Here is a 15,809-nt window from a genome sequence, read left to right as displayed (position 1 = left end):
CGCCTCCTCGTCCTAGTGTACCGCCTCCAAGGTCTAGTGGACCATCTCCATAGTCTAGTCGACTGCCTTCTTGGTCTAGTTGGACCGCCTCCGTGGTCTAGTCGACTGCCCCCTTGGTCTAGTTGGACCGCCTCCGTGGTCTAGTGGCTGCCTCCGTGGCCTAGTGTACCGTCTCCGTGGTCTAGTGTACCGTCTCCGTGGTCTAGTCGACTGCCTAGTTGGTCTAGTGGGACCGCCTCCATGGTCTAGTGGCCGCCTCCGTGGCCTAGTGTACCGCCTCTGTGGTCTAGTGTACCGCCTCCGTGGCCTAGTGTACCGCCTCTGTGGTCTAGTCGACTGCCTCCTTGGTCAAGTGGGACCACCTCCGTGTTCTAGTGGGACCGCCTCCATGGTCTAGTGGGACCGCCTCCATGGTCTAGTGGGACCGCCTCCTTGGTCTAGTGGCCACCTCCGTGGTCTAGTGGTCGCCTCTGTGGCCTAGTGTATCGCCTCTGTGGTCTAATTGACCGCCTCGCTGGTGTAGTGGACCGCCTCGCTGGTGTAGTGGACTGCCTCCTTGGTCTAGTGGGACTGCCTCCGTGGTCTAGTGGATAGAGTGTCTGCCCGGAGATTGGAAGGTCGGTGGTTCAATCCCCGGCCGCATCATACCAAAAGACTTTAAAAAATGGTACTTGTTACCTTCCCTGGCGCTTGGCATTGAGGGGAAAAACAAGGACTGCTCCATTCAGAATCAGTATACTGTGTCTGAGAGGGGTATCTGTGTTAAACTGTCGTATGCTATCTCAGTGGTCTAGCACAATGAAACCACATGCACATATGTGCATACACGCTGCAATATTAGTGTGATAATCTTGAACGAAACGTTAAACCCCATTTTAAGCTCACATCTATACTGCTGCTAGAATGCCACATGAGAACTGCTTATATCATGCATATTGGGCCTGATTGCTATTGGAGATGTTCAGTCAGTGAAATACCCATGGAATCCTCAAATTTATTGTACCCCCTGTACTTTCAGAACATCCTGCGGGCATGTATGGTGCTGTGTACGGGTGTTGTCGTCTTGATGATTCCCAACTTCGCTAACCTGATGGCGCTGGTGGGAGCGAGCTGCTGTACCCTCCTGGCCTTCATCCTTCCCGGCATCTTCCATCTCAGGATATTCAGCCAGTAAGTTGGTTTGTTTATTGTTTAACATCATACTCAGCAATATTCCAGCTATTTGACGGCTCTCTGTAAATAATCAAGTCAGGACCAGGCAATCCACTGGTTGATATCATGAGCATCGATCTATGCAATTGGGATTAATTGATGTCCAGACAATCCAGTGATTGATAACATGAGCATCGATCCACACAATTGGGATACGATGACATGCATCAACCAAGTCAGCTAGCCTGACCACCCGATCCCGTTAGTCGCCTCTTACTACAAGCATGGTCACCTTTTACCGCAAGCATGGTTCTGAAGACCTATTCTACCCTGGATATTCACAGGTCACAATGACATGCATCAACCAAGTCAAACCTAACCACCAGGTCCCATAAGTCGCCAATTGTGACAAACAAAGTCGCCTGTTAAGACAAGCATTGATTGCTGAAGACGTATTCTAACCCTTCACTGGTCCAGCCACTAAGGAATACCACATCTGTTACTAGCCAACATCTTCCACCTCAGCATTTTCAGTGCATCGTTATTCTATGTTAAGCAATGTTATGTATAACATGTTTTTTTCTGTGTTTTATGTGATATCCATGGTATCACAAACTTACTGCCAAGATGTGCACAATGTGTATTGTGTCAGGACAAAATGTTGCAGCCTTACTTATCACCCACACAAAGCTGACCTGACTACTGTTCAAGGCAGCAAAATACCAAGCTCACTCACTCAATAACTGTGATATTGCTTGTCACCTTCAATCATGCTTGTATTTCAGATCTCTGTCATTGTCTCAGAAAGTGACGGACTGGTCACTCATTGCAATTGGCGTCATCGGGTAAGTCCTTTGTACATGTTTGATGGTCTGTCTGGTACTGACACCACCATGTCCTGAACTTTTCACTTGATATCTTTTCTGTGGATGTTAGTGTTAATATATGGACGTATATTTGAATAAATTACTAGACTTGGGCTTTGGACTAGTGGCGAATATAACAGAATGCTTCTCTTGTTATCTGCATGATCTGATCCATGGGATGAAATCTTTTGGTTATCTGTTTGTTGTATTGAAATATTGCTTATGATTTGTTTCAGGACTTTAATTGGGACCATTGATGCTATAAATAGATTGTATACCAATGAAAGTACCGAGAGGCCAGCCCTGACATTGTCAACACTGACAACAACAGTGGCCAACGCAACATCATCAGTCTTGTCCACCACCAAAGTTAGCACGATATCAAGTACAACATTGTCAAGTGTTGTCAACAATGTAACCAAAGCACTCAAAAACCCTGGCCTTCATTAACATATAGTGCCAGTGATTGTGTAAAGTGTGCTTGTTTTATGCATCTGTATCTCATGCTGCCAATAGTCATTGTATAATCATGATAATGTACCGTGTGGGTTGGGTCTGGGCTACACATGGACACAAAGTAAAACATAACGGAGTGGCACTATACCTGTAGTGTGTGGGCAAGTGGACCAGACCGGCATATAAAATGTACATCATACTCTTAGATGAGGTGTAAGAATGTTTGTTTGTTTGTTTGTTTGTTTGTTGTTTAACGTTGCACTCAGGAATATTCCAGCTACAGTAAACTACAGTTACAATGAACACGCTTATAATGAACTGACGGATATAGCGAACTTACTTTGCTGGTCCTGACTATTTGCTGTAGTTATGCTGTATAAATGCTTATGATGAACTACGGTTATAACGAACGAAAATTAGTCGTCCCTTTGAGTTCGTTATAACCGTACTTTACTGTATTTGAGGATGGCCTGTATATACTAGTAATCGAATCTGGACCAGACATTCCTGCAATGAGTCACACTGTCAGGGTACAATGGCATGCTATCAACCAAGTCACTGAGCCCGACCAGCCATGCCTCTTCGACCAGCATTAGTTGCTTGGAACCAATTGAAAACAAGGGAAGAAAATAATAGCTTTTTATTTATTTATTTTTTTTAAATCTTCTTTAGCTACCCACTTGGGACCAAAAAATGTCATCAATTTGTAGAGGCCTACATCCTATTAACTAGCACTTCATCAAATGTAAACAAAACACAAATACTGCTTGAACATTGGCGTTTACAGTTGAATCTTTGTTATGTTGTTAGTATGAGTGATTGAACTATTGCAATTAGTGTTACTCTGTTAATATAACAAAGCACTGGATACAAATTATGAAGGGACCCTTTTGAATTCTGAGTTCAAATAGGTCCCTAGCAACTTATGTTGACTGCATAAGGCGACAGGTGCCTGGCTCAGTGACTTGGATGATGGTGTGGACTGTTGCTCATAATATCAATCACTGGATCATCTGGTCCAGGCTTGACTGTTTACAGGCTGCTATCTTGTGGTTGTGGAGGCACGGCTGGTCCAGTCAGCTAAGGTGTTGCAATTAGCGGTGCAGTTGTGTTCGTTGTACACACCAGAAACCAATGATTATGGGTTTCAATCCCCATTCACCCTGATTATGTTTCAAGGTTTGTCAGCACCAATCCCTTGCTTATGAGTTTCACCCAAGTGATGAAGGTCTGAGACCTGCATCACTTCGGGCTTTCCTCCCACATTAAGCTCACACGCCGTGATATAACTGGAATAATGTTGAAACGTTAAACCCAACTCACTCACTCACTCACTCACTCACTCACTCACTCACTCTCACACTCACACACACACACACACACACACACACACACACACACACACACACACACACACGGTTATAATATTGCTGAGTGCGGCAATAAACAACAAACATGATATTCTGAATAGCCAATGAGTGGATGCCATTGTGTGGAAATATATGGATCTGATCACTGTTTGTCTGGCCCCTCTAGTGTATTCGGCTTGACTGCTGGGTTTCAACAATGAAGGATACGAGAGTTACTGTACACTCACAGGTATCCTCCTCCCCTGATCTCTGTCAAGTGCATATATCATCACATATTGTGATTAACACGTCAAATAATTTATTTTAACTTAAATGGAGAGCTGATCCGTCCATATGGTCTTCCATGTGTCTAAATTACAGGAATCTTGTTTTACCTGAGCGTATGTGTCATGAGTGCATTCTGCTGAATTGTGTTGGTAGTTTTCAGATGGTAGCCTTGGTTCAGGCTTGCCTTGGGGAAATCACCTCATTATGTTTTATATCTTGAATTCTGTCAAAAGCTATAAACATGTTTAAGATGGTATCTATGATATTTTACTTGTTTTTTTACAAGTTTAGTTCGTGAGTTTCTGTTCATTTTGCTGTGTTCAAGATACTAGTTTACTGGGACAGATGCACCATGACGAAATATGTAGACCCACAACATGGCTGTAATTATGGATCACTCACTTGGGTAAACTAGTATTGTAACTATGCTGTACAATATATGGGTAACGCTATTTTTCAGGGCATTATCATTTGCAGAAGCCTGAGGTCTTCCATTAACTGCCCGACAAAGGAGGGCAGTTGAAAAGACCGAGGGCTTCTGCAAATGATAATGCCCTGAAAAATAGCGTTACCGTTATTATAGCTAAAATGGATGGAATTTGTTATCAAATAAAAAGAAACAACAATGTCGATTTTGAAACATTTACTGCAATCAACACGAATGTCACTGACCCACTTTTACAAACATGGAAACATCATAGAACAAACCAGATGACGTCACTATTGAACGTTACGTCACCTATCCCCATCCTATGACGTCACCTAACAACGGGCGTGATAATGGCCCGTCGTCAAGTAATATGAGGGCATTATCAAGTTACAGTGGCCGGCTCATTTCTGATAACATGCGGGCGTTTTTATGATAATTCTATCCATTTTAGCTATAAAGGGAGATAACAACTTTATTATACAGTTGTTGTCCATATTTGTATCTACTTTGTTATCTGTCAACTTCTAAGAAATGCCTATCAAACAATGTGATGTAGCTGTGTGATTGTGTTCAACGACTTATCTATAGGGTATATCCATGTTTGACAAAATATGGAGGACACGAGACGCATGAAATTGTATTCAATGTTGCTATTTTCACTGAAACTAACATCATTTGAGTATTAGTTTGTACCTCTTTCTTTTTGCATTCAATGAAACTTTCTTGTGAGATATAATTTGAAAATCATTTAGGGAAATTATTCACAATTCATGCTATATCAGAATCTGTTATGCACAAATCAGTGATAACTGCCACACCCCTTGTTCATCAGACATATCTAATGTCACTGTCATATCTTGAAGTACATCTTCTTAATATCCTTATCAATAATTGCAGCCTTGGTAGACAGCACTGGGCTACTTGATCACCATACTATGCACCAAATCCATAGCCAATGTTTAAGGTTTACACAATGTTGTTTGTAGAGCAGTTGTGACTGTTTTCTGTTCAAAATGTAAAGATTTTTTTAATTTTGTGTTGTAAAGGTCACGTGTGTCATGTATTTTTCATATTGGCCTTGTGTAACACCTGCTTGGCATTAGTCAGCCAGGGCTATACCATCGTCAATACCTCACAGCTTGTATACAATCTCATTAAAATCAGATCTTAGTTCTCGCTGCCGCTAAACAAAGATCTGAGGACATCCCATTACGGGTCACCTCAGACCGACCTTTCACGAAACTCTGACCGACCAATGGAATCACTGACAAGAAGTCGACATTAGCCAATCAGAAGGAAGCTTTCTCGTGCTTTACGGCACTAATTTCAAATTGGCGACTACGCTTCGAAACATATTTTGACAAATCTCGCTTAAAAATTTGAAACCTGAACAAAAAAACATTCTTGAATTGCCAATGTATGGTCTAGATTGTATAGATTCAGTCGTTAAGCCCGTAACTATCGTTCAGAATACCCTGTTTTAAAGTTTTCAAGGCTGCATGATTAGAAATCACATTCCGACTGTCACTTTCATGATCTGGTAAGCAAGGTTCTGATTAGTCAGATGAAAGGTCGTTCTGATGTGACCCCTAATGGAATGTCTTCAGATCTTCAGATGTTTAGCGGTAGCGAGAACTAAGATCTGTTTTTAATGAGATTGTGCTTGTATACACTATGTTTCTGCATCACCTGTGAATACATATGGCCGTTTCTTACTCAAGGAAAGTCATGCCAGCCTACACTGTGCATGAACTTTGTGTGGACGTGTGTACCATTGTCTGGCATTGAAGCTGTGGGTAGAGCAAAAAACTGCAAGGCTGTTGCATATGTCGCATGAGAAATATTACTGTTATCTGATGGCTCCTTGGTTAGAGCACTTGCTGGGTTTGCTCTTGCTGGAGCCAGAATACAAGGGTTTCTGTAGCCTTCACATGGAGAGCGTTTTCTACTTTATTTATTCATATGTTTATACACTGTGGTGATGCGGTGGTTTATACACTTGTATGAGATAGCTATGTGATAAATCACTAAGAACAATAAAGAACGAAGCGTGATTTATTTAACAGTAAAATATTTGAGGGGGCGGTCGGGTAGCCTAATGGTGGTTCATCATGCCGAAGATCCAGTTTCGATTCCCGACATGGGTACAATGTGTGAAGCCCATTTCTGGTGTCCCCAGCCGTGATATTGCGGGAATATTGCTAAAATCGGAGTAAAACCAAACTCACTCACTCACTCACTCACTCACTCTCTCACTCATGGTGTTGTGGTGTGGGATTCGTTGCTTGTTGCTTGTATGGTTGTTAATGGGAACACTACCTTGTTACATGACTGGTGTAACCCACAATGCTCCAGTCCAGTTATTATACTTGCCAGGGACCACATGGCATTACATGGTATGACCAATCAGAAGAGAACTGTCTGACCTCTGACCTGTCTTAATGCATATGATTTACATGTTTTCTTTGAATATGCTGGTTAATGATGCAAGGGTTTCTGTGACCTTCTCAGAAAAGCTTATCCACATTGTTTATTTACAAGTTTATGCACTATTTAGTTTTCAATATTATGCATGAAAGTTAAGGGTCCTTGTTGTTACCCTGATGTTAATAGTTGAAGGTTTAGGGATGCCTCGATTCAAGTACCACAGAGGAAGACCCTAAGGACCCTAGGACCCTAGGACCCCCTCTTATTTAGGACACTAGGACCCCCTCTTATTTAGGACACTAGCACAAGCAACAACATACATGCGTCATTTGAAATTCAGTAAACTACGGTTATAATCAACCAAATCACCACACTGACCACACTGTTCATTTAGACATGCATAGGTTGCTGGGGACCTATTTTTACCTGGAGCCCTGTGGGTTGTAGACATCAAGGATATTTGGGTGGGGATTTGCAATCAAGTACAGTAAACTATGGTCATAACTAACTCAAAGGGACCACTAATTTTAGTTGGTAATAACCGTGGTTCGTTATATACATATATACAGCATATATACAACAAATGACCTGGACTAAAAACTAAGTTTGTTTTATCGATCAGTTTGTTATAACGTGTTTGTTATAAACGTAGTTTACTGTATATATATATTTTATAACATTGTCATCTTCGGTTATTAGGTAGGACAAACGAGTTGACATGTCACATTGCAGCATGGTATTCGTAAAAAAGGGTATCGGGTGGTCAGGCTCACAGAGTTGGTTGATGCATGTCATCGATTCCAATTGCGTGGATCGATGCTCATGATATCAATCACTGGATTGTCTGGTCCAGACTTGATTATTTTTACAGACCGCCGTCATATAGCTGGAATATTGCTGAGTGCGGCGTTAAAACAACAAACCAACCAACCAATATTCAGCAGTGCATGCTGTAACACTTCAGCCACTGTAAGTGTAATACATGTACCTTAAACCAGAGTACAGCTAGTGTTATCATGATTAATAATGGTGTACAAGTCACAGTGCAAAACACCGAATAATGTTTTTATTAGAAAAATAATAATTCTGAAATCACGCTTGTTGTAGAGGTTTGTTCCATCCTAACATTAAGAAGTTAATGAAGAGCCAGTATGAAGCCAAGGCTGCCTGCAGCCTGAGGACTGCGCACAGTCTACATGTGCCTTATATCTGTACAGGGTGCATCTTGTATGGGGAGAGCAGCATCTCTGGGTGCCCCGTTGATCACACGTGGATGATGTATTCTGTAATGTTGACTCCAGAAATAGAATCAGCAACCCCTGATTTTTTACAGTGATTTCAGTAACTTAAATCATGTTATTATTGATATTTCTCTATAATTTTGCATAATGACCAGTAGTTGCGTCAGTTTTACATCTTTCAAATGCAGGTTCAGAATGGCGAGTGAGTTCCTGGCTTCTGAATCGCCTGCTACAACAATAGTGTGACATCGTCATAATGGTTGAAAGAAAGTTACCGGGTTAAAAATGATTTCGATAATATGTTTCCCATGATAAAAAGTAAAGTTTTATTTCAGCAAAACATAATCCAATGATATTATTTTAATTATATTTATTTTTTGTACCCTAAAGTTGACATTCATCCTAAACAACGAGTATTTGAATTGTTTCTCTTCCATATATGATGGTTTTAATACATGTGGTTCATATATACATGGTTTTATGCTCACATATGAAATATTTTATGAATGTTTGGACAGCACAGTATCATATGATGAAGCTGAAGAGTTATGTCCCTTTGAAACTGAAAAGTAGTGTCCCTTTGCTGATGGGATCATTTGTTGTTGGCTCAAATCCCAGATTCAGCCAAACAATGATCGTTGGTGCCCATGGTCGGGAAATTCAAGAGATGCTTCATCCACAGGATGCTTGCACTCTGCAATATTAATGAAATACTTCATTTTCCGACTCATCAGTCTCAGACCATCAAGCTGAGACATAATAGTAAATGATACGATACATTTGACCAAATGTTAAAATGTTTACATGTATGACCATGATGATGTCTGTTTAATTATCTTGCCATATCACAGGATCAATATTCCTTTTTATTCCAGTCGAAGTGATTTCTCATTTTGTTCAACGGAAGTTTTTAAGTAATTTGTACATTAAGGTTACCTAATGAAGCAGTGGTTACCATAGCAACTGTTTTAGAGTATAAAATCATTTATGTCCTAGCAGTGTAAACAATTTGATCACCAGTCAGACAACTATTGTAGGTGGTGTGGCTTGCTAGACTACTTCATGTCTTGAATTTTTTTATCTTTCTGAACACTATAACCATCAAGTATTGTTCCTGAATGGGACTTTTTGTGAATGTAAATATGTATATACTGATCTGCTCACTAATACATGACATACATGCCTGCCCATTGCAGCATTATGAAGGATAACATTGTACATATACCTCTGTGCTGAATGTGTTATACGACCAGTATCCTATGGAGACCAATAATGATGTTTTAGTTGAACCATGATCACATCAAACAAGCATTATTAAGGGTTATTGATTGGAGCTTTCATCTAGTCTTGTTTCATTTCGGGCTAATTTTGTTTTAATCTCATGTCATGTTTTATTTGTTTTATCAAGTTTTATCCTTCCATTCTCAGTATATGTAACACAGGTGAACCTCATGAACTCTCCAGGAACCGGATACTGTCATTCAGTGTTACTTGACGTTTTCAATTCATCAATATTTTAGCTTGCATTTCTTAAAATAAGATAGACGATAAGATTTATGGTTCCAAAGGATCAAAATATATTGGACCTCAAATGCTGACATATCCATGTCTTGTCACAGCAGTGACACTGGCCGACCAATCCTGCATCCATACACTACCTAGCTTGTCGTAAGAGGTGATTAACGGGATCGGGTGGTCAGACTCGTTGACAATTGCATGGATCGATGTTCATTATATCAATCACTGGATTGTCTGGTCCAGACTCGATTATATACAGACCGCCGTCATGTAGCTGGAATATTGCTGAGTGGGGCGTTAAACAACAATAAACAACTAACAAACTAGCTTCCCAGGGAGGTTGGGTAGCCTAAAGGTTACAGCATTCGCTCGTCACGCAGGAGCCCCGAGTTTGATTCTCCTCATGGGTACAGTGTGTGAAGCCATTTTCTGGTGTCCTCGTAATACTGCTGGAACGTTGCTTAAAGCCGTGTAATTGAGAATAACTCATTAACATGATATATTTTTGCATTTCAAATATTGCTTCAAACGGGAATACAGGAGCTTTCATTGGATATGCATTATAGTCTAATGTGACAGTATGGCATTTACAAACCAGTCAGTCACACAATGGACCAATCAGTAAGTCTTGATGTGATTTAGAATCGGCCATTTGTTCGACAACCTCACACCTGATCAAAGTGATGGATGGTATTAAGGTCAAAGTTTAAGAACATGTTTTTTTATGTATTTTCTGTACAAGTGAATTGTCCATCATATACTACTTAAAAGAAGTTAAGGACCACTATTCTTTCAAATTACAATAGCTATTCTGCCATGACATTAACTATAGTATTATGAAAGAATTGCATGGTCTTTAACTTCATCGGCAGTGTATATGGATGTAGAATTTCAAGAAAACGTTAAAGATGGATGAAAAATTAATTGAATCTTCTGAATGTTTGTGTGCAATACATTTATTAGAAGAATACAGATTTTGTAAAAAGTGTACATTGGGATACCTGTCCTTGTCTGACAGGGTGTTCTTTTGTAAGCATTTAAGTGACATCGATGTTTCCAGGCGTAGTGATGGAGGAGTTTCTATGTTGTAAAAGGAATGTATGTGATGTGTATGTAAATATCAGATATATATTTTAAATAAATTGTACAATATGTCCATAGCAGTGTCCTTGTACAGTGGTGTTTCTTGATGTATACAGTGGGGCGGTCGGGTAGCCTAGTGGTTAAAGCGTTCGCTCGTCACGCCGAAGACCTGGGTTCGATTTCCGACATGGGTACAATGTGTGAAGCCCGTTTCTGGGGTCCCCCGCCGTGATATTGCTGGAATATTGCTAAAAGCGGCGTAAAACCATACTCACTCACTCACTGATGTGTACAGTGGGGTATGTTGATGTGTACAGTGGGGTATGTTGATGCAACAAACTGTGTAAAGAAACAACAACTGTATAGTGTTGTGTTCAGTGGTGTATGTTGGTGTATACACCACCTAGGGAGCAGTGTATGCTTATATAGGGTGTACTCATGTACTAATATACATAGTATGTTATATTTGGGTTGGAACATGGGAAATAAACATTTTATATATATATATATATATTTCTGTTGTTGTTTTTCTATAAGGTTATCCCTATGGGGATTCCAGGTTAGAATTGGTCCTCAGCAATCTATGCTGGTCGTATCAGGCGGATCAGGTGGTCAGGCTCATTGACTTGGTTGATTGGATGTTGTGCCCTGATTACGTTGATCGGTGCTCATAATATCTGTCACTGGATTGTCTGGCTGAGACTTACCAGTTGCTGTCATATAGCTGAAATATTGATGAGTCTGTAGTAAACAACGAACACACAAAGATGTTTGTTCCCTGATGTATTTTTGGGGGTTTTAGTGAAGACTGCTGTCATAAATTTTGTATAAATGGTTAACAAAGGCCTCACATTTTTCTGTTAAGTTCCCTTGTGGGAATTTCATGTAGGTACTGGTGTATGTTCTCCGTACCTCATGATTGCCGATGCTATCTTTACTGAAACAAATAAGAGTCGAAAGGAATGCGTGCATAGTCATAAAGAAATGCGAACATTTACCAACTTGTTGTGTAGCCATGGAGATTGACCGTCCCAGCCCTACTGCGCATGCTTTCAGTCACTGGATTGCTCGGTCCAGACTTCATCAACTACAGGGGGCACAGGTGCCCAGTTGCCTAAGGCGCCGCAATTCGCTGTGCAGAACTTATGATTGTGGGTTCGAATCTCAGTTCGCCCCGATTATGTTTCTAGGTTTGTCAGCACCATACACGGGCTCATGGATTTCACCGAAGTGGTTAACCTTTGAACCCTACGTCACTTCGGGCTTTCCTCCCTTATTAAGCTTGCACACCATGATATAACAGGAATATTGTTAAAAGTGGCGTTAAACCTAACTCACTCACTCATCATCTACATGCCACCATGACAGAAGTGGAATATCCCTGGATTGTCTGGTCCAGACTGGATTATTGACAGACTGACGTCATTCAGCTGGACAAGTGCTGAGTGCAGCGTTAAACAACAATATAAGTGCAATAATCTTGTAACAAATGTCAACAGTTACTTTCACACTCCCAAGTTGTTGGCACAATAACTAAACATTAATAATGACTTTACAAGAAGGATTGGACTAGCAGAAATACTGCAACTGAAGAAGCTTCTGCTTCTGCAAGATATACCTGGATGATACCACTACATGAAAATATATTATGTGAAAAATAGTTAGTGTCTGAACATACACTGAAAGCATAAATTACATTAAATAATATATTTTGTTCAAACTAATTATTTTTTAATCCAGAACACAACAATGCAAACGTTACAGGAATTCTGTTTATGAACATTTATTGACAAGAGGAATGTTTAAATTTACACACATCTCCAAGGACAACACCCTGCAAGAGAAGACGACAGTTACACAGGTACCATGTTAAACCTAATAAATGATACCTGGATTGACTGGAAATGCATGAATATTAATCATGATATGCATTCAGATACAAATAGATTTAGAAACTATAACTTCAGAAGCAGCATCCATAAAACCTCTCCCACATGGTATGTTCATCAATACCTCAGTAGTCAACAGGGCAGTGTGTTCGATCCCTGACAAGACTGGTTTGAATCCTATGGGTTCACTGGCGCCTGTTATTGATGCTGCTGTATGATGGTAATGTAAAAAACTCTCAGTACACGGTTCATTAATTAACACCCCCTCTCCCCTCGTCCATCCCCTATAAGACGACCCCAAGGCTGCGGAAGTTCTCTCATCTATGCGTTTTGTAAGTGTCACTCAAATAGGGGAATGTGTGGTCACAATGGCTAGTATTAGGGTGGCCCTGACCTCACTGTGTAGAAACAAATGTTGCTCTCACTATCACCCACTATATTTAATTTGACACATGACTTAACTCTATGTCAGTTATTAGGTTTAATATGGTACTAACATCTTGCATAGAACAAGGCCATCACAGGTAACATACAACCTTTAATGAAACAGGTGAGTTGTCAGTGACAGTATGACGTACAGCTTCTCAACAGTTGCAGCGGAACACTGAACCAGTCATGTGGAACACATTAAAAACAGTAGACCTTGTTTTTATTTGTTAGATCACAGATTTTTTTTAAGCCAAAGTCAGAAGTCGGAGGAGGAAAAATCAGAAAAGAAATTACCGGTACTTCTGCCACAGTTTAAGTACCTCTGGGATAGTGAGTTGGGTTTAAAGCTGCTTTCAGCAGTTTTCCCATTACCGTATTCGACGTAATAAGCGCCCCGCTCTGAATAAGCGCCTACAGTGATATTTGCTGATATGTTGGCTAGTGAACAATCCGAAATAGCACCCTTCCGATTGATCCATGTACACAAGACTTATTTATTCATGTATCATATGCACTCGTGTGTTATATGCACCCTTAATTACAGGCAATTAAATTCTTGAAAAATATATCTGTTGTGTATAATACGCACAGACTTTTCTTTTGTATCATTTCTGGCTGTCAGCATAAACCACGAAATTTTTTATCTTTCAACCCTTTCACCAACATTATATTCTAATAAGAACCCCCTATTTCTAATTTTGAGAGCACCCTGGGCGCTTATTACGTCGAATACGGTATATCACAGCATGTCAGATTCATGTGGGAGAAAAGTCTGAAGTGATGCCTATCTTACACAGTACCACTTTGGTGAAACCACCCATAACCATGGTGATGACAAACCGTCAGGGGGAACTGGGATTCAAACCCATGATGGGGGTTTCTGGCAAGGGATATAACTCTGCAAATTTTCCGGAGTCAATTGAGCTCCCTTTCAAAGTTTTAAAAGTGTGCAAAATGCATGCAAAATTTGGAAGAAAAAGTTTAAGGTAACTGAGCATCATATGACTTGTCAAACTGTGATGGGTTTTTTCTTAATTTCAAGTAGTCTCAAATATTTTTGCATGTGTGGGGGATGGAATTATTTTTAAATTTTCTGATTTGATCAAGATATGGTCGGTAGATCCGTGATCCAACATAAAAAGTGATGACCGCAGGCTTTTGAAGAACATGTTCAGAAGTCGATATTTGTCATACTGTGAATTACAGCTCAAACTGTGATTATGTACAAAACAATCATAGAACACTTAGTGTACAAAATATAAATGAAGACAAATCTTATATACAGCCAGTTTGTGGAGTAGCGCACAGATAGTCCCTTCCAACACTGTCATGAAGGGAGACAACTCCTGCAAAATATACACCTGAAAAAGGTTGACTATTACTTACTACACATTTCCACATATTATTTAAAACGCCATTTTTATAAATCATATTCTGTGTTCATTTCTGATACAAACATTTGTTTCTGCTTACAAAATGACATACCCACATTGAAATACAGAAACTGAAAGAATCTCATCATAATGATACCTTTGACTTCACTACCATACATGAAGATCTGTAGGAGTCACGTCAGAGGAACTTTCTCCTCAGCCAATCAGTAGTATCAAGGCTTGATACTCTGTATAACAAGTCAAACCGGCATATTAGATTTCTGTAGCTTGAAATCAAACTAAAATGACTAGTTCCGAAAGTAGACGTTTAGCGGCACCATTATATAGTCATGGAAGTGTCATACATCCTGTTGATTCTGGGCACCATGGATGTATGGTTTTTGTGGGGTTTTACATTCGTACAAATCAAAATTTCTGAATCAAGGTGTTCAACGAAAAGCTGACAGCTGATTGGCTAAAGAACCCACTCAGCCTTCTTTTAGATTGGGTCAAAGTTCAATCAGGGCTCACGCATGCGAAGTCTGTCAGTGTCCTCAGATGTTAACACAGAGAGTTGTTGTATCAGAGAACCATTCATGATTTTAATGAGACTGATGAAATATTTGATCTACTGACATCTTATGGCTATGGCAATGATACTCGACTACCCTTTAAACTGCTTCTTCAGAATCATTGGCTTGTGTGATGTGCCTACTTTCAACCATCAGGAGAAACATGCAGTTTCCTTGTACAAACACTTCAGCAGGCGTCTGATTATCTTAAACATTTATCATTATGGGTGAGAATAATGTTGTGTGGATATTTCAAAAGGATACTGCTTATGGAAATCTTGGATTTATGAAAGTTAAGCAAGGCGTCATGTTAACGTTTTCAAGGTGTATATTTCCAAGAGCAGCCATGTGATGGGAAGGACTGTCACAACAGAATCGGGTGTAGAGCATGTCCCAATGGGTGACAACTTGTTGAAGTTCATAGAACTGAAATAGCTTAAACCCTAAGGATAAAAAAGAAAAAAAAGAGTCTTGGTTCTCAGGCACCACCCGCATCATCTTAAAGTCTGCCCCACGTTGTTTTCATTTCCATTTTGAAAATAAATATATAAATCCTAAGTACTTTAAACCAAAGTGATCCAATATAGCAAACAGTTACTTCCCTTTACATGCCCACTGCTTTACTGCACATCTCATGTTATGGTCATGGTGGCTACAGGAGTTTGTATGCTTGTTTATGTAGGGAGGCCCTTTCTCAGGTTGATGGAACACAACTGTTTATTTGGTTACATACAAG

At 40.0% G+C, this 15,809-nt stretch overlaps 1 protein-coding gene across 2 annotated transcripts in view; it reads left to right on the top strand.

The window, feature by feature from the left end:
• Window positions 1-5,746, top strand: part of LOC139449786 (uncharacterized) — a 48,148-nt gene extending 42,402 nt beyond the window's left edge. For both annotated transcript variants that reach the window (XM_071231315.1, XM_071231314.1), the window contains 3 exons: window positions 1,019-1,170; window positions 1,938-1,997; window positions 2,255-5,746. In XM_071231315.1, the coding sequence (XP_071087416.1) occupies window positions 1,019-1,170; window positions 1,938-1,997; window positions 2,255-2,468 (426 nt within the window). In that variant the 3' untranslated portion in view covers window positions 2,469-5,746. The remainder of the gene's footprint in view (window positions 1-1,018; window positions 1,171-1,937; window positions 1,998-2,254) is intronic.
• Window positions 5,747-15,809: the final 10,063 nt, after the last annotated feature.

This window comes from Haliotis cracherodii, unplaced genomic scaffold, assembly GCF_022045235.1.
Source record: "Haliotis cracherodii isolate W230 unplaced genomic scaffold, xgHalCrac1.p SCAF_8, whole genome shotgun sequence".
NCBI lineage: Eukaryota > Metazoa > Mollusca > Gastropoda > Lepetellida > Haliotidae > Haliotis > Haliotis cracherodii.
Note: the sequence above shows the minus strand (reverse complement) of the source record. Positions and strands in the feature narration are given on the sequence as shown.